At 45.0% G+C, this 23,615-nt stretch overlaps 1 protein-coding gene across 1 annotated transcript in view; it reads left to right on the top strand.

Annotated features, from left to right (window-relative positions):
• calb2a (calbindin 2a) overlaps positions 1–10,755 on the top strand; it is a 193,952-nt gene extending 183,197 nt beyond the window's left edge. Inside the window, exons 10-12 of the mRNA XM_060838297.1 lie at positions 7,514–7,567; positions 8,523–8,594; positions 10,642–10,755. Of these exons, the coding sequence (XP_060694280.1) occupies positions 7,514–7,567; positions 8,523–8,594; positions 10,642–10,755 (240 nt within the window). The remainder of the gene's footprint in view (positions 1–7,513; positions 7,568–8,522; positions 8,595–10,641) is intronic.
• The last annotated feature ends 12,860 nt before the right edge of the window (positions 10,756–23,615 follow it).

The following is a 23,615-nucleotide window of genomic DNA, read 5'->3' as shown; positions in this document are numbered from 1 at the left end:
CTCTTGTTCGGGTCCTAAACAACATAGCTGCTAGACTGGGAACCAACAAGAGGGAAATACACACTTGACCTCATGTTCACCAATCTACTAGCTGTAGCTGCATCTGTTCATCACAGTGTCGGGTCAGAGGGGACCACCGCACTATCCTGGTGGAGACAAAGTCCCACCTTCGCATTGAGAATAACCTCCATCATGTTGCACGGCACTGTCACTGTGCTGATCAGGACAGACTTCAAACTAATCTTGAAACTCTAGGCTGGGTAACCATGAGGTGCTGTGGGCCATCAACAGCACAATCTGTAACCTCTTGGCCCGGCATATCCCCAACTCAACCCTTACCATCAAGCCAGGGGATCAACCCTGGTTAAATGGAGAGTGCAGGAGGGCATGCCAGGAGCAGCACCAACAAATGTGATGTCAACCTGATGAAGCTACCAAAACAGCACTACCTCCATGCCAAACGGCATAAACATCAAGTGATAGACAGAGCTAAGCGATCCCATAACCAACAGATCAGATCTAAGCTCTGTAGTCCTTCCACATCCAGTCGTGAATGATGGTTGACAATTAAACAACTCACTGAAGGAGGAGGCTACACAAATGTGTGGGTGGCACAGTGGTTAGCACTGCTGCCTCACAGCGCCAGAGACCTGGGTTCAATTCCCGACTCAGGCGACTGTGTGGAGTTTGCACGTTCTCCCCGTGTCTGCGTGGGTTTCTTCCGGGTGCTCCGGTTTCCTCCCACAGTCCAAAGATGTGCAGGTTAGGTGAACTATCCATGCTAAATTGCCCGTAGTGTTAGGTAAGGGGTAAATGTATGGGCGGGTTGCGCGTCGGTGTGGACTTGTTGGGCCGAAGGGCCTGTTTCCACACTGTAAGTAATCTAATCTAAAATATACCCATCTTCAGTCATTTAGGAGCCCAGCACATCAGGGCAAAAGCTGAGGCTGAAGTACTTTCAGCAATCTTCAGGCAGAAGCATTGAGTAGATGATCCACTCCTCCTTCACAAATCCCCAAGTATCACAGATACCAATCTTCAGCCAATTCGATTGACTCCATCTTGCAAAGGCCATGGAGCTTGGCAATATTCCCACAACAGTTCTGAAGGCATGTGTACTAGGACTTGCCAAAACCCTCACCAAGCACCAACACTGGCATCTACCCAACAATGTGGAAATTTGCACAGGTATGTTCTGTGCATAAAAAGCAGGACAAATCCAACCTGGCCATTTACTGCCCCATCACTCTACTCTGAGTCATCAGGACAGTGATGAAAGGTTTCATTAACGGTGCTATCTAGCAGCACCTGCTAAGCAGTGACACCCAGTTAGGGCTCCCCCAGAGCCCCTCGGTTTCTGGGCCTTATCACTATCCTGGTTGAAACATGGATGAAGAACATTGAATTTGGGGAGGCAATGGCCGAGTCATATTATCGCTGGACTAGGAATCCAGAGACCCAGGCAGTGTTCTGAGGACATGGGATCAAATCCCACTCTGGTAGATGGTGGAATTTGAATTTACTTTTTTTTTTAAAATCTGGAATTCCGAGTCTAATGATGATCATGAAACCATTGTCAATTGTTGGGTTAAAAAAAACATCTGATTCACTAATGTCCTTTAGGGAAGGAAACTGTCATCCCTAACTGGCCTGGCCTACATGTGACTCCAGACCCCACAGCGATACAGTTGACTCTAACTACCTTCTGGACAATTAGGGATGGGCAATAAATGTTGGCACAGCCAATAATTCCCACACTCTGTAAATGGATTAAAAATAAATTCCAGAGGTTAGGTGAGAGTGGCTCTTGACATCAAAGCCACTTTTGACCGAGTGCAGCATCAAGGATCCTAACAAAACTGGGGTTGATGGGAATTCCAGAGAAATCTCTCCACTGGTTCGAGTCAGACTTCAGAAAGGGTGTTGGTTGTGGTTGTTGGAAGTCCGTCATCTCAGCTCCAGAATATCTCGGCAGGAATTTCTCAGAGTAGTGTCTGAGGCCCAACCACCTTAAATTGCTTTATCGATGGCTTTCCCTCCGTCATAATGTCAGAAGTAGCGATGTTCACACTGCACAATGTTTAACACCATTCAGGACTCCTCAGATGCTGAAGCTGTCCATATTCAAATGCAGCAAAAACCCCTGGACAGTGTCCAGCCTTGGACTGACAATGGCAAGTGACATGCAAGACATTGTCTGTCGATGACAAACTCCAAAAAGAGACAATCTAACCATTTTCCCATTGACAGTTGGTGCATGAACATCACTGAATCCCCCCCATTCCCAGGATTATCATTGATCAGAAACTGAACTGGACTAGCCACATGAATAGAGTGGCTAAAAGAACAGGTCAGAGGTTAGGAATCCAGAAAGGAACTCACCTCCTCATTCCTCAAAGCCTGTCCACCCCTCACAAGGCACAAGTCAGGAGTCTGAGGGAATACTCCTCGCTTGCCTGGATGGGTGCAGCTCCAACAACACTCAAGAAGCTTGACACCAGCCAGGACAAAGCAGCCCCCACTTGACTGGCACCACATTCGTCAGCATCCAGTCCCCCCACCACTGGCACTCAGGAGCTGCAGTATGGACTACCTTCATGGTAAACCCGCCCGGTTTGGGAATTGAAGCCATGCCTTTGGCATCATTGTGCATTGGAAACCAGCCGTCTCACCAACTGAGCACCACCCCCAAAATAAATGGGGGGGGAGGGGTCACCATTTGCTAAGCAGAATGCAGGCTTGCTCTCATTAGAGAAAGACAGTGGGAGGTGGTTTAACTGGAAGATCACCACACATCAGGCAAGGGGAGAAGGAAAGTCCTTCATAGTCTCATAGGCAGGTGCAGGATGTGAAGCTGCAAATGTGTTGCTGGTCAAAGCACAGCAGGTTAGGCAGCATCTCAGGAATAGAGAATTCGACGTTTCGAGCATAAGCCCTTCATCAGGAATAAGAGAGAGAGAGCCAAGGGCTTATGCTCGAAACGTCGAATTCTCTATTCCTGAGATGCTGCCTAACCTGCTGTGCTTTGACCAGCAACACATTTGCAGCTGTGATCTCCAGCATCTGCAGACCTCATTTTTTACTGCAGGATGTGAACCCAAACTATAGGTGTCACTCTCCAGTGCAAAGTAACTCTCCAGTCAACTGAGCTAACCAACCCTATCCAAGATATACAGCAGAAATTCACCAAGGTTTTTAGAAAGCACCTTTCAAATCCATGACCACCACCATCTTGAAGGACAAGGGAAGCAGATACATGGGAACGTCACCATCTATAAGTTCCCCTCCTAAGCAACTCACCACCCTGACTTGGAGATATATCATCATTCCATCACTGTTGCTGGGTCAAAATTATGGAATTCTCTCCCTAACAGCATTGTGAGTCTTTGTACTGCAAATGAAGAGTGGTTCAGGAAGGGTTCTCACCATCACCTTCACGGCTGGGATGGGATCAAACTGCTGGCCCAGAATGAGATGCCCACTCTTCAAAACGGAACAAATTTGGAGAGACCAGGGATGAGTTATCAAACACGTACTCAATCAAACAGAATGAATTCATTCATTTCTAGAAACAAAGCACTAAAGAAGAGACCAGCTTGTGTGGGACGTGCAGGTTTTTTAGGCACAGGAGGTTTTATGTGGAAGGTGTTTCTGAGAGCAGGGCAGATCAGTGAGGGACATGCAGGTCAGTGAGGGACATGCGGGTCAGTGAGGGACATGCAGGTCAGTGAGGGATGTGCGGGTCAGTGAGGGGCCGTGCGGGTCAGGGAGGGACGTTCGGGTCAGGGAGGGACGTTCGGGTCAGGGAGGGACGTGCGGGTTAGGGAGGGACATGCACTTAAATGAGGGCCATGAGGGTTAGTGAGGGACATGTGCCTTAGTAAGGAGGACATGCGGGTTAGTGAGGGACATGCGGGTTAGTGAGGGACGTGCGGGTTAGTGAGGGACATGAGGGTTAGTGAGGGACATGAGGGTTAGTGAGGGACATGAGGGTTAGTGAGGGACGTGCGGGTTAGTGAGGGACGTGCGGGTTAGTGAGGGACATGAGGATTAGTGAGGGACATGCGGGTTAGTGAGGGGACATGAGGGTTAGTGAGGGACATGAGGGTTAGTGAGGGACATGAGGGTTAGTGAGGGACGTGCGGGTTAGTGAGGGGACGTGAGGGTTAGTGAGGGACATGAGGGTTAGTGAGGGACGTGCGGGTTAGTGAGGGGCCATGTGGGTTAGTGAGGGGCCGTGTGGGTTAGTGAGGGGACGTGTGGGTTAGTGAGGGGACGTGCGGGTTAGTGAGGGGCCGTGCGGGTTAGTGAGGGGACATGCGGGTTAGTGAGGGGCCGTGCGGGTTAGTAAGGGCCGTGCGGGTTAGTGAGGGGCCGTGCGGGTTAGTGAGGGGACGTGCGGGTTAGTGAGGGGCCGTGCGGGTTAGTGAGGGGACATGCGGGTTAGTGAGGGGCCGTGTGGGTTAGTAAGGGCCGTGCGGGTTAGTGAGGGGACGTGCGGGTTAGTGAGGGGCCGTGCGGGTTAGTGAGGGGCCGTGCGGGTTAGTGAGGGGACATGCAGGTTAGTGAGGGGCCGTGCGGGTTAGTGAGGGGCCGTGCGGGTTAGTGAGGGGACGTGTGGGATGTGCAGGTTAGTGAGGCACAACCTGAGGCTGCAGGTCGAAAAAAAAGCCTTCTGAAATTCTCAAATCTCTAATTTCTGCGTGTCTTTCTGTTTCTCGGAAGTTGTGTGTGTTTCTGTCTGTGTCACTTTTGCAGTGGGTGTTTCTCTGTTGCTCAGTTATCTTTATGTCTTGCTTTTGTCCCTTTTTTTGCTGTGTCTCTGTATCTGTTTTGCTCCTCTGTCTGTTTCAACCTTACCCCTTATTGTGTCTCTCTCTCTCTCTCTCTGGTGTATTTGCTTTCTCCATGCTCTCTGTCTTTTGCTCGCTCAATGTTTTTTTCCTGTCTGTCATTCCCTCCATTTTTTCTCTTTCTATGTGTCTCTTTTGCATCTCTCCTATCTTTAGTTTATTTTTGTTTCAAGGCTTTCTATCTGTTTCTCTGAACTCCCCACCCCAGAGTCTGTCTTGAACCTGCTCTGGCCACACTCCTTTTAATCAATATTTCTTTCTCCAAATTCGCAGACCCTCTCCTCTTATTCTCTGTGCCGGTTTTTCTCTTTCCACTCTACTTGCCTCTCTTCCTGTCCTTGTCTCGCCTGTTCTGTCTGTCATGTAGCCAATCAGCTTGTTTTTAGTGGTTGTTTGGTCAGTTACTGGTGGGCAGCAGGTCATATGGAAAACCTAAATGGTCAGTGACAGTACAAATTATTGTAAAGCTTGATCCCATCAAACAGTCCTTGGGCAGGTATGGCACAGGGCAAGATAGAGAAATCTTCCTACGCCGCTCCTTCAGATACTTCCAGGGGAAGTTAAATCCAGATTAACACTCCCTCTACACTGTCCAGATCAAACACTCCCAGGACAGATACAGTAACAGGGTTAGATGCACAGTAAAACTGCCTCTACACTGTCCACATCAAACACTCCCAGGATAGATACAGCACAGGGTTAGATCCACAGTAAAACTGCCTCTACACTGTCCACATCAAACACTCCCAGGACAGAGACAGCACAGGGTTAGATCCACAGTAAAACTGCCTCTACACTGTCCTCATCAAACACTCCCAGGACAGATACAGCACAGGGTTAGATCCACAGTAAAACTGCCTCTACACTGTCCACATCAAACACTCCCAGGACAGAGACAGCACAGGGTTAGATCCACAGTAAAACTGCCTCTACACTGTCCTCATCAAACACTCCCAGGACAGATACAGCACAGGGTTAGATCCACAGTAAAACTGCCTCTACACTGTCCACATCAAACACTCCCAGGACAGAGACAGCACAGGGTTAGATCCACAGTAAAACTGCCTCTGCACTGTCCTCATCAAACACTCCCAGGACATAGACAGCACAGGGTTAGATCCACAGTAAAACTGCCTCTACACTGTCCACATCAAACACTCCCAGGATAAAGACAGCGCTAGGTTGGATACAGAATAAAGCTCTTTGACACTATCCCCATCAGATCGTTCCAGGGCAAGACAGCATGAATTAGATAGAGAGTAAAGATCCTTCTATGCTGTCCACATCAAACACTCCCAGGATAGGAATAGTATGGGGTTAGATTTAGAGGAAGGCTCTCCAACATTAAGGGCATTTAAATGGTTCTTGGATAGACATAGGGATGATAATGGAATAGTGTAGGGTAGATGGGCTTCAGGTTGGTTTCACAGGTCAGCACAACACCGAGGGCCAAAGGGCCTGTACTGCACTGTAACGTTCTGTTTTCTACACTGACCTATCAAATCTTGCAGTTGATGCACTGCATGTTGCAATATAGAGTGAGCTTTCTATTCAACTATTCCATTAAATAGTCCCATGTCAAGTACAGCAGGGCCTAGCTATTCAATTTTTTAAAAACTCTCAAATGCACAGTGTGAATCCTGCTACAGATTAAAGCAGTTTTCTTAGGCAGTCCAGCTGTGAAAGTACCAATAACAGAAGCTTTGAACACTTCACGCTTCTTAATACTGTCCAACTAAATTCTGAGACCTTCGCAAGACATCACAGAAAAGAAAACATTTATTATAACCACATAAAGCTGTCAGTTAAGGACATCTGGGCTCAAAGCCAAGTATACTTAATGGAGCTGTAAGAACTCGAGGAAAGAGTTCTGGGACCTGACCTCAACATGCGTGCTTGGTAATATAATTGCTAGTACGTCTCTTGAATCCATTGTAACAGAACAAGGGGAAGCAAATGAATCTCAGCATCCACACTGCTTGTGAAAGTTCTCCATAACAACCAGGGATCAAATGTCCCCCAAGACCTGGGAAGGGCAAGGCAGGAATAACATCAGCCCAGATTTTACCTTAAAACCGATGTCAAACATTAGGATATTTGTCTCAGCAGGCTGAGCAATATTGGGCAATGACTTCATTGATTCTCCAACCTCTGCTCTTCATTATTGCTTTCGAAAGACTGAGAGGGAGAGAACAACAAACTTTATTCCCCAACAATCCTGGAGACCCTGAGGCTCATTGTTTACATCTCCCCCTGAAGGCAACATCATGATTGCATCCCCATCGTACCCCTTGCACAGAGTATTTTACAAAGGAAACTTTTTATTTTTTTTGCGAAGGTGGGAAGAGATGCTTATGAAAGAGGCGGATTCTTAGGTCTTTACTGCAGCTCCAGACCTGTCCCATTTCCTTCAGCCAATGACGTTTGGAGTAAATACAGAGTCCTGGGGCTGGGTAGTTCAACTTCTCACCCTCACCGCTATGTATTCAGAGAGGACAATGGATGGTGAGAGAAAAGAACTGCTTTACAAAAGAAAACAATTTCATTTGACAGAAATATCAGAATCTGAAAACACACTGAGACAGACAACATGGAGTTTGTGATTTTACTGTAAAAATCTGCTTAATTTGTTTGATTAATGCCTCTTCTTGTATCCACAGGGGATGAAACTGAGTGCAGAGGAGTTCAATGCAATATTCACGTTTTATGACCGGGTAATTATCGCCCCAGTGTTAATGCAAAGGCTTCACACAGATCTGCATGGTCTATCACAGGCTTCTTGTTTGAGTAGATGAATCAAGACTCTGTTGTTTGAAATTTTTACCCTCATAATGAAACTGGGTGAGTATTTCAGGTGTACTGTCCCAAGGGTTTTAAGCCCTCCCCCAAATGGATCATTCCCCCATGAGGGGGAAGATGATCCGTGCTGCTGCTCCTGACCGCTATCCTGTGACCAGGGAGTGCCGTGGCCATTCAGTGAGAACAGAATCAGATTGTGATTGAAAACAGAGCGTGCTGGAGAAACTCAGCAGATCTGGCAGAATCTGTGAGGAGAGAAACCGAATTAATGTTTTAACTTGAGACCTTTTGTTATGTTGGGCGCGTTTCCAGGTCCCGTTCCTGCATCACGCTGGTGCCTGGTACCCAAACACACCATTTATTTTTAGTGATCAGACCAATTCAGAGTCTAACCGCATGCTCCATTCGATTGAGGATAGCAGAGGGTTGGTACACCTGCCAATTTGTCATCGTTGAAGGATCTGCTATTGGCCAGTCTTGGGAGTGAAAGGGAGGACCCTGTGGAGTTCAGGCACCTTCAAAATGGCGGCATGTTCTGAAGGCTTTTGCAAAGAAGTGCAGTCGTGGCCATCTTGGAGGTTTAAGCTGATGATAGTATAGTGGAAACCATCCCGCCAACAACTTGATGCTGGGAGACCGCCCTATAGGCCAGTCTGTTGACTGGAAATTTCAAGTCGGTTTCAGAAAATCAGCCTTCGTTGTCCCTTTAATTGCCTTAATGCACTAAGCGCTGCTCATCCCATCCATTCGGCACAGAACAAAAGTTTCCAAAGGTTTGTAGCGTCAACCCGGTTTTTAGTGAGCAGGGAGTTGCAGAGTAAGTTCATTCTGTTATTTCTCACTTCAGTTATGTTCTGTCTGCTTCCTCAGGATGGAAATGGCTACATCGATAGTAATGAGCTGGATGCGCTACTGAAAGATTTATATGAGAAAAACAAAAAGGTGAGTTCAGGACTACAATACTGACAGTCCCGGAGTGTCGGGTTCTGTGGGCTCAATACACACAAAACGCAATTCTGCAACACCTCTTCCATCAAACACTCCCAGCACTGGGTAACCGACAAAAGTTTGCTCCACTCTTTTAATGGCACGGTGGCTCAGTGGTTAGCACTGCTGCCTCTCAGCACCAGGGTGCCAGGTTCGATTCCAGCCTCGGGCGACTGTCTGTGTGGAGTTTGCACATTCTCCCTGTGTATTTGTGGGTTTCCTTCAGGTGCTGTGGTTCCCTCCCACAGTCCAAAGATGTGCAGGTCAGGGTTACTCTTCGGAGGGTTGGTGTGGACTGGTTGGGCAGAAGGGCCTGTTCCCACACTGTAGGGAATCTAATCTAATCTAAAAGTAAAGCTCATTCAACATTGTCCCCATTATTCCCTCCCAATCGTGGGGTTACATAGAGAGTCAAGCTCTCTCCACTCTTATCATCTGAGGAAATATATCCCTGGTAGTGGGGTCCGTTTGGAGGTGGCGGAGGTTTGGAGGTGGAGGTGGAAGTTCCGCCACCTCCAAACGGACCCCACCACCAGGGATATATTTCCCTCCCCTCCCTTATCAGCGTTCCGAAAAGACCACTCCCTCCGTGACTCCCTCATCAGGTCCACACGCCCCACCAACCCAACCTCCACTCCCGGCATCTTCCCCTGCAACCGCAAGAAATGCAAACCTTGCGCCCACACCTCCCCCCTCACTTCCCTCCAAGGCCCCAAGGGATCCTTCCATATCCGCCACAAATTCACCTGCACCTCCACACACATCATCTATTGCACCTGATGTGGCCTCCTCTATATTGGGGAGTCAGGCCGCCTACTTGCGGAACGTTTCAGAGAACACCTCTGGGACACCCGGACCAACCAACCCAACCACCCCGTGGCTCAACACTTTAGCTCCCCCTCCCACTCCACCAAGGACATGCAGGTCCTTGGACTCCTCCATCGCCAGACCACAACAACACGACGGTTGGAGGAAGAGTGCCTCATCTTCCGCCTCGGAACCCACCAACCACAAGGGATGAACTCAGATTTCTCCAGTTTCCTCATTTCCCCTCCCCCCACCTTGTCTCAGTCAAATCTCTCGAACTCAGCATCGCCTTCCTACCCTGCAATCTTCTTCCTGACCTCTCCGCCCCCACCCCACTCCGGCCTATTACCCTCACCTTGACCTCCTTCCACCTATCACATCTCCAACGCCCCTCCCCCAAGTCCCTCCTCCCTACCTTTTATCTTAGCCTGCTGGACACATTTTCCTCATTCCTGAAGAAGGGCTTATGCCCGAAACGTCGAATCTCCTGTTCCTTGGATGCTGCCTGACCTGCTGCGCTTTTCCAGCAATACATTTTCAGCTCCCAATATAGTAGTACATCACAGACTCCTGGGGCAGATGCACCAAGGGGTTAGATACAGAGTAAAGGTCACTGCACCATCCAGTCAGCACAGACTAGTCACTTACTACAAAAATGACTTGGAGATGCCGGTGTTGGACTGGGCTGTACAAAGTTAAAAATCACACAATACAAATTATAGTCCAACAGGTTTAATTGGAAGCACACTAGATTTTGAAGCACAACCACCTGATGAAGGAGCAGCATTCCGAAAACTAGTGCTTCCAAATAAACTTATTGCAAAAATTTAACGCTGTCGTAATGTGTTAATTTGTGAGGGACTCCTAATTACGAGCTGCTCCTGGGGTCAGGAAGGTTTTAATGCTGCAGGAACTGGATGGAGACTGCATAGACTGAAAAGTAAACCATCCCTCCTTGGGCAATCAGAAGTAGACCAGCGACATGAGGATTCATGGCAAACTGGAAAAACATCACACTGGAAAAACATTACACATGGGGATGCTTAATACCAACATTGACTTAACAGAAATTGGAAATTTCCTACTCCCTTTAGTGCCTTATCTTTCAGCATAAAATTGTACAATGAAGTTCTCAAAATATATCACCAAAACAGATCCAAAGCTAATGGGTTATTTTTGCAAATCTCTGCCCTAGGAGATGGATATTAAGAAACTGACTGCGTACAAGAAAAACATCCTGTCGCTCTCGCACGGTGGAAAACTATATCGACGGGAGCTGGAGATGATCTTGTGCACAGAGCCCCTGTAGGGAGGACCTCTTCAACAGGATTGCACTCCAGCCTACATCATTCAGTCCACTCCCTCACCTCCCACCTCCCCCCCACCCAACGTAACTTTAACCCGGCGCATGTGCAGGGTACCCTGGAAACCACAAATGTGCTTGTATTGCAGATTAAGAAACGTCACTAAGGGACAGGCATCAAAGCTGAGGTGTGAACTCACTCATAATGGCTGCCCATTATTTTCTATATATCTCCCTTTGCTCAGCATTTTAAAGCAACAGATAATATATTAGATACATATAATATATATATATACATACACAGAATATATATAGAAGTATTTTGAGTCTTGGTAAATCCTGTTGTTTGCCGAAGGTGATTTACAGCAGAAAGCCAATTATCCAACAGACAATTTGTTGAAGTCTATTTTATTCGCTTTATTTTACTCAGTTATCCCAGCTGCAGAAGTCACATGATGTTCCTTATGCAAACCACCAACCTGGAAGTTGGGGTCTATCCATCATGGTGTGCCTAGGGAGCTCCAGGGGCTTTGGTATTGGCCATCCTGGATTTTCTCTGCATTCCCATGACCGATCCCCTAGCTTGCTGGGGGCTCCACCAAAATGACTCACTGAGACAAAAGATTTCAATAGCAGGGCGCAAGGGGGTCACAAACTACAGTAAGCTCAGAATTAGGAGGTACCCCTCCAAAGTGTAATAAGTTTAAGTCACCAAAGAAAGGCACAGCAGTGTTTCTTCTGAGCAAATTCACTGAAAGCTGTGGTGAGAAGATGGTAAGGTAACAATGGGGCAGGGTAGAAAGGGCCTGATCTGTTGGACAGAATGCTCTGTCTCCCTAAACAAGGCTGGAGGCAGAAACAGCAAAAAACAGTCGGTGTATATCACAGCGACCAGACTGTCTCGCAAATAGACTACAGTATCGGGCACACACCAATCCTCACGGAAGTTTCTTTTGGTGTAGCCATGGCAACACCTGATATAGTTGGTCAGCAAGGTTCAGAGATATATAATTCAGCCATTACATATTATCAGAGGTAAATTTAACCATTACAGTCTGTCAAGGCCAACGATAAATATAACCATTACATCTGTCAGGGTCAGCGATAAAAATAGAACTATTAAAGTGTGTCAGGGTCAGCAATATAAAACATAACCATGACAGTCTGTCAGGGTCAGCGATATAAATTTAACCATTACAGTCTGTCAGGGTCGACGATATAAATATAAACATTACAGTCTGTCAGGGTCAGTGATAAATATAATCATTACAGTCTGTCAGGGCCAGCGATGTAAATACAACCATTACAGTCTGTCGGGGTAAGCGATATAAATATAACCATTACAGTCTGTCGGGGTAAGCGATATAAATATAACCATTACAGTCTGTCAGGGCCAATGATAAATATGACCATTACAGTCTGTCGGGTCAGCGATATAACCATTACTAGTCTGTCGGGGTCAGTGATATAAAAGTAGCCATTATAGTCTGTTGGGGCCAGTAATATAAATATTATCATTACAGTCTGTCATGGCCACCAAGTAATACATAACCACTACAGTCTGTCAAGAGTCAGAGACTAAATATAATCATTACAGTCTGTCAGGGGCCAGTGATATCAATATTGCCATTACATGCATCAGAGGTCAGAAATATAAATATAACCATTACAGTCTGTCAGATATCTGAGATGTAAATAGAACCATTAAACGGTGTCAGAGGTCATTGATGTAAATTTAGCCATTACTGTCTATTGAAAGTCAGAGATGTAAATAGAATCACTACAGTGTTTCAGAAGTGTAAATATAATTATTATATTGTCCGAGGCCTGTGACATAAACATGACCATGAATCTGTCAAGAATATAAAAAAAACTAGTACAATCCATCGGGGTCAGAGATATAAATATAACCATTACAGTCTGATACCATGTAAATGGATGGTTCTAGTTTTCACAATTCTGTCTAGCAGTCTCCTAAAAATGTTACTTTTTTTTGTGACAATTATAAATTTCTGATAACAATTATACACTTGCTGTTTACTAAATTCTTTGGTTACACTCTCAAAATTTAACCAATGTTTCTGATAATCCCTTTCAATTTGATGAGCTGTTATTCCCCCTTGCAGTTCCTATCTCAGAATCCTCCTTTTCTGAGTTTCTTTAGTCATTCCTCATAATTCAGACCCCGGCACTGAAGATCGTTCCTGGGGTTCTCCCTTGCACTTCCTCCAACACCTGAATGTCTCCGTTGCGTCTAAGCAACCAGACTTAGATGTGATGTTGAGATTGTTTAATCAGAACACTATACTGCTGGATCACAATTTAAGTTATCTTTAACTGCTTTTCCAGAATTTATGACTTAACTTTTGCATCACAGGCTTGATAATGTAAATCATGGACATTACATACATGGGGGACTGCAGCAATATTGGGACTTCCCGGTTACTTTACTATCCACAACTCACTGTGACAAAAGCTGATGGTTACGTAGTTCTCATAATGCATGAATCATTTATTGAGCCCCCACCACAAACAAGGTAGTTGATCAGGAAATGTCAGGGTACCATGAACTTTAGTATCTGTCATGTTACCGGCTAACAATGGTTCTTAAAAGACTGACAAGTGACAGAAGGTGAATAATAAAAAAAACACCATCTGATATCCTGGTGAACCACAACCGTTTGAAAGGACTCAGCTTTTGTAGTTTGTGCTATTTGCAGTCAATATTTGAGTTGGCAATATCAAGCAATGCAGGCTTTGAAACAGACAGGCCTACTCTTGCCTACTGCCCCGTTAACTCCAGCAGAAAATGTTTGTGTTTGAAGAACACAATGAACAGGATCTGGGGTGTGCCTCATGGTTAAATACCCTGCCAACTCTTGTTGTCAAGTGGCAGGGAATTATCAATATCCCTGGCCATGTGTCATAGGAACAATACATCCTTTCAATAAGTAGAGACAATTAAGAGTTAAAATTAAATATCCAAATTATACTTCAGACAAATCGCCACAGTCTGATGGAACTGGCTTTTTGCTTGCCACTGAGGTCTTTTTATTTGCTTGATTTGTCGGCTGTTTTCAGTTTCTTCTCTTCGTCCCACTTTTACTATTTTGTAGACAATTGTGAAGTTTAGACGAACTGTTACAATGCCCAGTCTTTCCAGTGAGTTGTAACCTTTCTTTCTTATTCCACGGCTATGAAGCAATGTTGCCTCCAAATCAATTAAAATCAATTGAACAATGTGTCTCTTGTCTGAGTTTATCTGGGAATCTGATGTGAAGTGTTCACTGTAAGACAGAAATCTATGGATAAAACCAGACTCCAAAACACACATTTAACCCAATAAAGCAAACACCCTTAATGAAGGAGCAGCACAAGGCCAACCTAATAATGATGTGTCAACCTGGAGAACTAACAACACAGGATCGTCTGTGTGCAAAATAACAGAAGCAGCAAGTGATAGATAGATAGAGCTAATCTATACCACAACCGACAGCTTGAATCGAAGCACTGGAACAAATTCCTGCTGATGCCGCAATCTGTATTGGAAACAACGAATGCTGGAGATCACAGCAGGTCAGACAGCATCCATGGAGAGAGAGAGAGAGCAAGATAACGTTTCAGAAGGATCACCTCGACTCAAAATGTTAGCTTGCTCTCCCTCTATGGATGCTGTCTGACTTGCTGTGATCTCTAAACATGGTTCATGTGGACCATAGTAAAGCCTTTAACAAAATTCCACGTGGTATACTGATTGGTAAAGTAAAGTAACATGCCATTCAGGGTGAGCTTACCAATTGGATACAAAATTAGCTTGATGGTCGGAGCAAGAGAGTGGTGGTGGAGGGTCGTTTTTCAGACTGGAAGCCTGTGACCAGTGGTGTTCCACAGGGGATTGGGTGCTGGGTCCTCTTTAAAACCATAAGACATAGAAGTAAGGCCATTCAGCCCATCGAGTCCACTCCGCCATTCAATCATGGCTGATAGGCATTTCAACTCCACTTACCCGCATTCTCCCCATAGCCCTTAATTCCTTGTGATATCAAGAATTTATTAATCTCTGCCTTGAAGATATTTAGCGTCCCGGCCTCCACTGCACTCTGCAACAATGAATTCCACAGGCCCGCCACTCTCTGGCTGAAGAAATGTCTCCGCATTTCTGTTCTGAATTGACCCCCTCTAATTCTAAGGCTGTGTCCACGGGTCCTAGTCTCCTCGCCTAACGGAAACAATTTCCTAGCGTCCACCCTTTCTGTTTGTTATTCCCATAAATGATTTGCATGAGAATATAGGAGGTATGGCTCATAAGTTTGTGTATGACCCCAAAATTGGTGGTACAGCAGACAGGGAAGAAGGTTAAGATTACAAAGAGTTCATGCTGAGTTGGGTCAAAGGGCTGAGGAGTGGCAGATGGAGTTTAATTTGGCTAAATGTGAGGTATTGCAGTTTGGTAAAACAAACAAGAACAAGACCTGTACAATTAATGGTAGGACTCTGGGTAGTGTTGTAGAAGGATTCAGATACATAATTCTTTGAAATTTTGGTTGCCCAACTACTAGAATGATATTATTAAATTGGAGAGGGTTCAGAAATGATATACCAGAATGTTGCCAGGAATGAAGATGGAGTTCTCAAAACTTGGCTGGTACTTTTTTCACTGGAGCGTAGGAAGTTGAGGGATGATCTTATAGAGCATGAGGGGCATAGGTAAGGTGAATAGCAAGTGTCTTTTCCCCAAGGTGGGGAGTTCAAAACTAAGGGGCATATTTTTAAGGTGAGAGGAGAAAATTTTAACAAAGACATGAGGGGCGATGTTTCTTACACAGAGAGTTGTTCGTATATGGAATGAACTTCCAGAGGAAGTGGTGGATGCAGATATAGCAACAGCATTTGAAAGGCATTTGGATAAGTACATGAATAGGATAGGTGTGGAAGGACATGAGCCAAATGCAGGCAAGTGGGAGTAGTTTAGTTCAGGAATTTGGTTGGTATGGACCGATTGGAACAAGAGTGTTTCCATGCTGTATGAATCTACAGTCCTGCCACATCTAATGAATGGTGCTGAACAGTTAAGTAACTCACAGATTCCATAAATATTCCCATCTTTACGGATCCTCAATGCTGGGAGAACCCAGTGCAGCACAACCCAGCGCAGTTTTGTGGGCGGCACGGTGGCACAGTGGTTAGCACTGCTGCCTCACAGCGCCTGTGACCCGGGTTCAATTCCCGACTCAGGCGACTGACTGTGTGGAGTTTCCACATTCTCCCCGTGTCTGCGTGGGTTTCCTCCGGGTGCTCCGGTTTCCTCCCACAGTCCAAAGATGTGCTGGTCAGGTGAATTGGCCATGTTAAATTGTCCATGGTGTTAGGTAAGGGGTAAATGTAGGGGTTTGGGTGGGTTGCGCTTCAGCGGGTCGGTGTGGACTTGTTGGGCCGAAGAGCCTGTTTCCACACTGTAAGTAATCTAATCTAAGTAATCTAAACAGTGCAAATGACAAGGTTGAAGCAAAACCTTTCAGCCAGAAGTACCAAGTGGATGATCCAGAACAGTCTCATCCACCAGCATCATAGATACTAGTCTTCCACCGGTTTGATTAACTTCCATGTTACCAAGAAATGCCTGAAGGCAGTGGGACCTGACAATATTCCAGCAATAGCACCAAATACACGTGCTCTATTACTAGCTGCTAACCTGTCACAATTATTCCCGTACAGCTACAGTACTGGCATCTACCTGACAATGGGGAAAGTTGCTTAAATAGGTCTTGTCCATTAAAAGCAGGACAAATCCAACCTGACAAATTATTGCACTGTCAGTTTACGCTCGATCATCAGCGAATTGAAGGAAAAGGTCATTGATGGTGGTATCAAGTGACACTTGCAAAGGAATAACCCGGTCACTGATGCTCAGTTTGGGGTTCTGCCAGGGCAACTCAGCTCCTGAGCTCTTAACAGCCTTGGTCTAAAATTAGATAAAGGAGATCAACTTCAGAGATGAAGTGAAACTGACTGCAATTGACTGAACATTATGCAATCTAGCAAAGCTAGAGTCAATGGGAATCAGGGAGAAAGCTTTCTGCTAGTTGGAGTCATACCTAACAGTAAGGAAATTGTCTGTGGTTGCTGGAGGTCAGTCTTCTCAGCTCCAGGACACCTCTGCAGGAGTTCCTCAAGTAGTGTCCTGGGCCCAACCATCTTCAGCTGCTTCATCAAAGACCTTCCCTCCATCATAAGTGCAGAAGTGGGGATGTTCACGGATAATTGCACCACGTTCGACACCATTCCTCAGAAAATAGACCACTCCTTGTCCAAGGGCACAAGAGCTGGACAATATGCAAGTGACATGCACCGCGGTTATAGACTAAATGAAACCCCCCCAAAATATGTTCATAAGACGGTCTAGACTCTAACTTTGTCTTATTTTAAAGGTAAGTAGAAGGTGTGTGTTCCAGATGCAATTCGACTGGTCAAACTACCAGATTTGTAGCAAAACGCTCTTTATTCATACACTACAGTTAAAAGACAAAAGAAAGAAGAACGTAAGAAATACAATCAGGAGTAGGCCATCTGGCCTGTCGAGCCTGCTCCACCATTCAATGGCTGATCTTTCTCATGGACTCAGCTCCACTTACCCACCTGCTCACCGTAACTCTTAAATCCTTCACTGTTTAAACATCTATCTTTGCCTTAAAAACATTCAGCGATGCAGTCTCAACTGCTTCACTGGGCAGGGAATTCCACAGATTCACAACACTTTGGGTGAAGACGTTCCTCCTCAACACAGCCCTCAATCTGCTCTCCTTTTTTGAAGCTGTGACCCCTAGTTTCACCTTCCAGTGCAAACCAACCTCCCCTGTTTTATCCTTTCTATTCCCTTCATAATTTTCTATTCAAAGTTTGTGTGAAGATTTGTAGCTCGGGTGCTTGTTGTCGTGGTTCTGTTCGCCGAGCTGGAAGTTTTTGTTGCAAACGTTTCGTCCCCTGGCTAGGAGACATCATCAGTGCTGTGGAGCCTCCTGCGAAGCTTCGCAGGAGGCTTCACAGCACTGATGATGTCTCCTAGCCAGGGGACGAAACGTTTGCAACAAAAACTTCCAGCTCGGCGAACAGAACCACGATAATTTTCTATGATTCTATCAGATCCCTTCTCATTTTTCTCATCCCTCCAATGAGCACACTCCTAGTCGACTTAATCTCTCCTCACAAGATGGTCTTCTCAATTCCCGAATCAATGTAGTGAACCCTGTCTGCACCCCCTCCAGGGCCAGTACATTCTTTCTCAAGTTAAGGAGATGAAATCTGCACACAGTACTCCAATTGTGGCCTCACCAGCACCTTGTACAGCTTTAACATTACCTCTTTCTGGCAATGAAAGACAATATTCCATTTGTCTTCTTAATGACCTGCAAATCAACTTTTTGTGATTCTCATACAAGAACACCCAGGTCCCTCTGCACAGCTGCATGCTGCAATTTCTCGCCATTTAAATACTAATCCATTTTGCTGTTATTCCAACCAAAAAGGATGACTTCACATTTACCAACATTGTACCCCATCTGCTAGACCCTTGCCCACTCACTACATCTATGTCTCTCTGCCGACTTCCAGTGTCCTCTGCACACTTTGTCCTACTACTTATTTTAGTGTCATCCTCTACACTTTGGTCCCCAACCCTTAAGTTATCCATGTAAATTATAAACAATTACGGTCCCAACACTGATCCCTGAGGCACACCACTAACCACCAACGAAAAAACACCAATTTATCCCCACTCTTTGCTTTCTATTAGTTGACCAATCTTCTACCCATGCTAATACATTACCCGTAACACTACACACCTCTATATTTTGTGGGGCACCTTGTCAAATGCCTTCTGAAAATCTAGATATACCACACACACACCAGTTCCCCTTTGTCCACTGTGTTCATAACATCCTCAAAGAATTCCAGTAAATTAGTTAAACATGACCTGCCTTTCACAAACCCATGCTGTGTCTGCCCAATGGGACTATTTCTATCGAGATGTCTCGCTATTTCTTGATTAGAGATTCAAGCATTTTCCCCACTACAGAGGTTAATCTAAGGGGCCTGTAGGAAAGAATTGGAATAACTCAACTCTATTGGAAAACTTAACAGAATAATAGATTAATAATTACTACTAAGCAACTGTTCCAATATAGTCACATCCCATAAATACACCCTGGACAAAGGCAGATTCAGAAAAATCGATTGTTTCACATGCAACTCCTCCAGCAAGACAAGAACCCCCAGCTTTTAGCTGTAATTGCAAGAGGAACAAACATCAAGAGAAAACTCTGAAAGGGGGTGTAGCAGGGAGACATGGACTACAGTTTCCAACCCCTTAGTAACAACTGCTAGTGAAAACTAAAAGCTAAAAATCCTCAGTTCTGAGAGAGCCTGACCACACCATTCAGGCTGCTTCTATTGTTCCAACTTCAAATAAAACACAAAACCTCACAAACTGATTACTGTAGTGGTTCCATATAGACTGCTCAGCACCTCTGCCTTAAAACCTCTCTTCAAAACAAGGACAAAATACTAATGCCTTAGTATCGTCACGCCTTTCATGATACAGAAATGTGAGGCAATGAAAATCTCGAATAGGACAGAATCAAACCTGCAGCAGTTCAAGGGGGCATCTCACTAGTAAGTACAACAGGATCTTGACCAGATGGGCCAATGGGCCGAAGAGTGGCAGATACAGTTTAATTTAGATAAATCTGAGGTGCTGCATTTTTGTAAAGGCAAATCAGGGCAGAACTTGTACACTGAATGGTAAAGTCCTGGGGAGTGTTGCTGAACAAAGAGATCTTGGAGTGCAGGTTCACAGTTCCTTGAAAATAGAGACTCAGGTAGATAAGATAATGAAGAAGGCGTTTGATATGCTTTCCTTTAATGGTCAGAGTATTGAGTACAGGAGCTGGGAGGTCATGTTGCAGTTGGACAGGACATTGGTTAGGCCACTGTTGGAATATTGCGTGCAATTCTGGTCTCCGTCCTATTGGAAGGGTGTTGTGAAACTTGAAAGGGTTCAGAAAAGATCTACAAGGATGTTACCAGGGTTGGAGGGTTTGAGCTATAGGAGAGGCTGAATAGGCTGGGGCTGTTTTCCCTGGAGCGTCGGACACTGTGGTGTGACGTTGTAGAGGTTTATAAAATCATGAGGGGCATGGATAGAATATAAAGACAAAGTCTTTTCCCTGGAGTGTGGGAGTCCAGAACAAGAGAACACAGGTTTAGAGTGAGGGGGGCAAGTTTTAAAAGGGACCTAAGGAGCAACTTTTTCACACAGAGGGTGGTACGTGTATGGAATGAGCTGCCAGAGGAAGTGGTGGAGGCTGGTACAATTACAACATTTAAAAGGCATCTGGATGGGTATATGAATAGGAAGGGTTTGGAGGGATAAGGACCAAGTGATGGCAGATGGGACTAGATTAATTTAGAACATGTGGTCGGCGTGGACGAGTTGGACCGAAGAGTCTGTTTCTGTGCTGTACATCTCTGTGACTCTACCTTCTCCGGGGCAGTTGGAGTTGTAAAATAAATGTTGGCCCAACTAGTTTCATGAACATTTAAAAAATATATAAATCTCAATAACCCAAATGCTCTTCGAATCGCCCTCATTTTATCCAATCCCAATAAACCTTTTAAATCTCCCTCATTGTATCTTATCTCAGTAAACGAAACATCATTTAAACCTCCCTTGCTGTAGATGATACTTAGTTATGACAAATTTTCTCAGTACAAGAATAGTTTGTGGCTGCCAGTCTCCTCACACAGCACTGCCCCATGAGCGAGACCTTGCGATTGTTCTGCTCCCCTCCTCCTAGAAGCTGTCCTTCTCCAGGACTGAATACCATCTGTTCCTACATAATGAAGGAATATTTATTCTGAGTCTAGTGGAGAAACCCCTCCTGGAAAGTGCACAGCAAGGCTTCAACGGGGGAGGCATGCATTGCAGCAAGCTGAATTCACAAAATCGACTTTTCCATTTATCGGTGTCACAGTAGATGTTTGAAAGCAGTGATCCTCAATCTTACATACCACCAGCAATTCGTCAAAAACACTGGTCATAGCCCCATGATAAATAATGGACAGCACGGTGGCTCAGTGGTTAGCACTGCTGCTTCACATCGCCAGGGACCTGGGTTCAATTCCTGGGTTTGCACATTCTCCCCGCGTCTGCGTGGGTTTCCTCCCACAGTCCAAAAATGTGGGGGTCAGGTGAATTGGCCATGCTAAATTGCCCATAGTGTTAGGTGCATTAGTCAGGGGTAAATGTAGGGGAATGGGGCTGGGTGGGTTGCTCTTCGAAGGGTTGGTGTGGATTTGTTGGGCTGAAGGGCCTGTTTCCACATTATAGGGAATCTAATCTAATCATAACACATACCATTTATTGTCCTAACTGCTGTACTGAGTTGTCTCTCCCCCTCTCCCCACAACATACCCAGTAAAATTCCTGTGAATCTGCCTAACATGACTTCCAATGTCAATATATCACTTCCATGGTCTATTGCTCGGAACCATATACAGCACTTCTTCCCAAATCCATTTTGAACCACGGTTTCAAATTAAGTCATAGAATTTTACAACATCACCCCTGCACCAGCCATCAAGCACCAGTCTACTCTCGTCCCATTTTTCAGCATTTAGCCCGTAGCATTGTATGCTGGGTGCTTCAACTGATCCCCCAAACAGTTCTGATTTACACCCACCTCTTCCATCTTTGCAGGCAGTGAGCCCCAGATACCAGAGTCTTCCTTAAATTGCTTCATGCTGAAACTGCTTTAAATGACAAAAAACACTGCAGGTGCTGGAATCCAAGGTAGACAGGCAGGAGGCTGGAAGGACACAGCAAGCCAGGCAGAATCAGGAGGTGGAGAGGTCAACATTTCGGGTGTAGCCCTTCTTCAGGATCCTGCTTTCAGAGCAAGCCAGTTTTCAACTGAACTAAACAAGGCACCCAACATCAATGAATTTTTCAGTTATCCAGATATTAGAGCCAGATATATGTGCTCACTTTCATGCCACAGTATTTATCATCACCACTTTTCACAGGGTTAATATTGGGGCAATTAGATAGATGATAATCCTATTCTCCTGCATATTGGTGCATACTGCAGGCCTTGGGATTCCAAGTCCAAGTTTACGTCTGTGCCTTGTGTTTATATCTCTCTGCATGCTTTGATTGATCAATACTGTGTAATTAGATGTCAGCCATAGCTCAGTTGTTAGCACTCCCTCTTCTCTCAGAGAGTTGTGGCTTCAAACCCTCCTCCAGAAGCTTTAGTTTAAAAGTCTAGGCTGACCCTCCCACTGAGGGAGCGCTGAACTATCAGAAGGGCGATCCTTCAAGTGACATGCTAAACTGGTACCCTATTGTCCCTCATAGTTAATCACACTGTCAACTTTAAATAAGGACATGAACAAACTAAAGAAGAAACTACTCTTTCAGATAAAAATCACACAACACCAGGTTATAGTCCAACAGGTGTAATTGGAAGCACTAGCTTTCGGAGCGCTGCTCCTTCATCAGGTGATTGTGGAAGCTAGTGCTTCCAATTAAACCTGTTGGACTGTGTTGTGTGATTTTTTTTTTACTTTGTACACCCCAGTCCAACACCGGCATCTCCAAATCATGTATTTTGAGAGTATCTGTATCGCTGGTGTAAGAAAAGAGCTATAAGTCTGAGGTGTCAATAAACTCTATCCACAACTGGAGAGGTGTTATGGGGTCTTTGTTGTCTCACTTGAATTCAAATTGACATCTTAGCGGAGGATGGTTGGCTGTAGGTAAAGACTAAAAAAAAATGCAAACATATTAATTAGGAGCAGTAGTTGTCCATTTGGCCTCTGACATCTGCTCCGCTATTCAAGAAGAACTTGGTTGATCTTTTGATTACTTCATATTCCTGCCTAATCCTGCTAACCTTTCAGTTTCTCGCTGATCACGATTCTTCTTACCTCTGCCTTCAGAATGTTCAAAGACTCTGTTTCCATCACCTTTTGAGCAAGTAAGTTCCAAAGACTCGCAACTCTCTGAGAAAGGAATTGCCCCAATCTTTGTTTCACATCGACAAACTTTCATTTTTAAACAGAAACCACCGGTTCTGGATTCTCCCACAACAAGAAACATCCTTTTCCCCACCCAATCTTTCGAGATCCTTCTGGCTAATTTTATGTTTCAATTGAGTCATCTTTTATCTTCAAAATTCCAGCCACATAAGCCTAACCTGTGTAACCTTTTCTCACAAGACAACTAGCCTACTTCAGATATAAGGAGAAAGTGAGGACTGCAGATGCTGGAGATCAGAGCTGAAAATGTGTTGCTGGAAAAGCGCAGCAGGTCAGACAGCATCCAAGGAACAGGAGAATTGACGTTTTGGGCATGAGCCCTTCTTCAGGAATGCTGAAGAAGATTCCTGAAGAAGGGCTCATGCCCGAAACGTCGATTCTCCTGCTCCTTGGATGCTGTCTGACCTGCTGCGCTTTTCCAGCAACACATTTTCAGCTCTATTCCAGATATTAGTACACCTTCTTTGAACATCTTCCAACTTATTTACATAAATAAGGAAACTAATACAATTCATAGTCCTCCTAGTGTGGTCTCACCAACTCTCTTTGTCTGAAGTATAACCATTAAATTTTACATTGAATTCTCTTCGCTATTGGCAATAACATTCTATTAACTTTCCTAATTGCTTGCTGCAATTGCATGCTAATCTCTTTGTGATTCATGTTCAAGGATATCCAGATCCCTCTCTTAGCTCTAGAACCTCTTGCCATTTAGATAATAGGCTTTTTTTTATTATTCCTGTCAAAATGGATGACTTAATGTTGTCCCA

This window comes from Hemiscyllium ocellatum, chromosome 17 (genome assembly GCF_020745735.1).
Source record: "Hemiscyllium ocellatum isolate sHemOce1 chromosome 17, sHemOce1.pat.X.cur, whole genome shotgun sequence".
NCBI lineage: Eukaryota > Metazoa > Chordata > Chondrichthyes > Orectolobiformes > Hemiscylliidae > Hemiscyllium > Hemiscyllium ocellatum.
The sequence above is the reverse complement of the archived record's forward strand: the minus strand, read 5'-3'. Positions and strand labels throughout refer to the sequence as shown.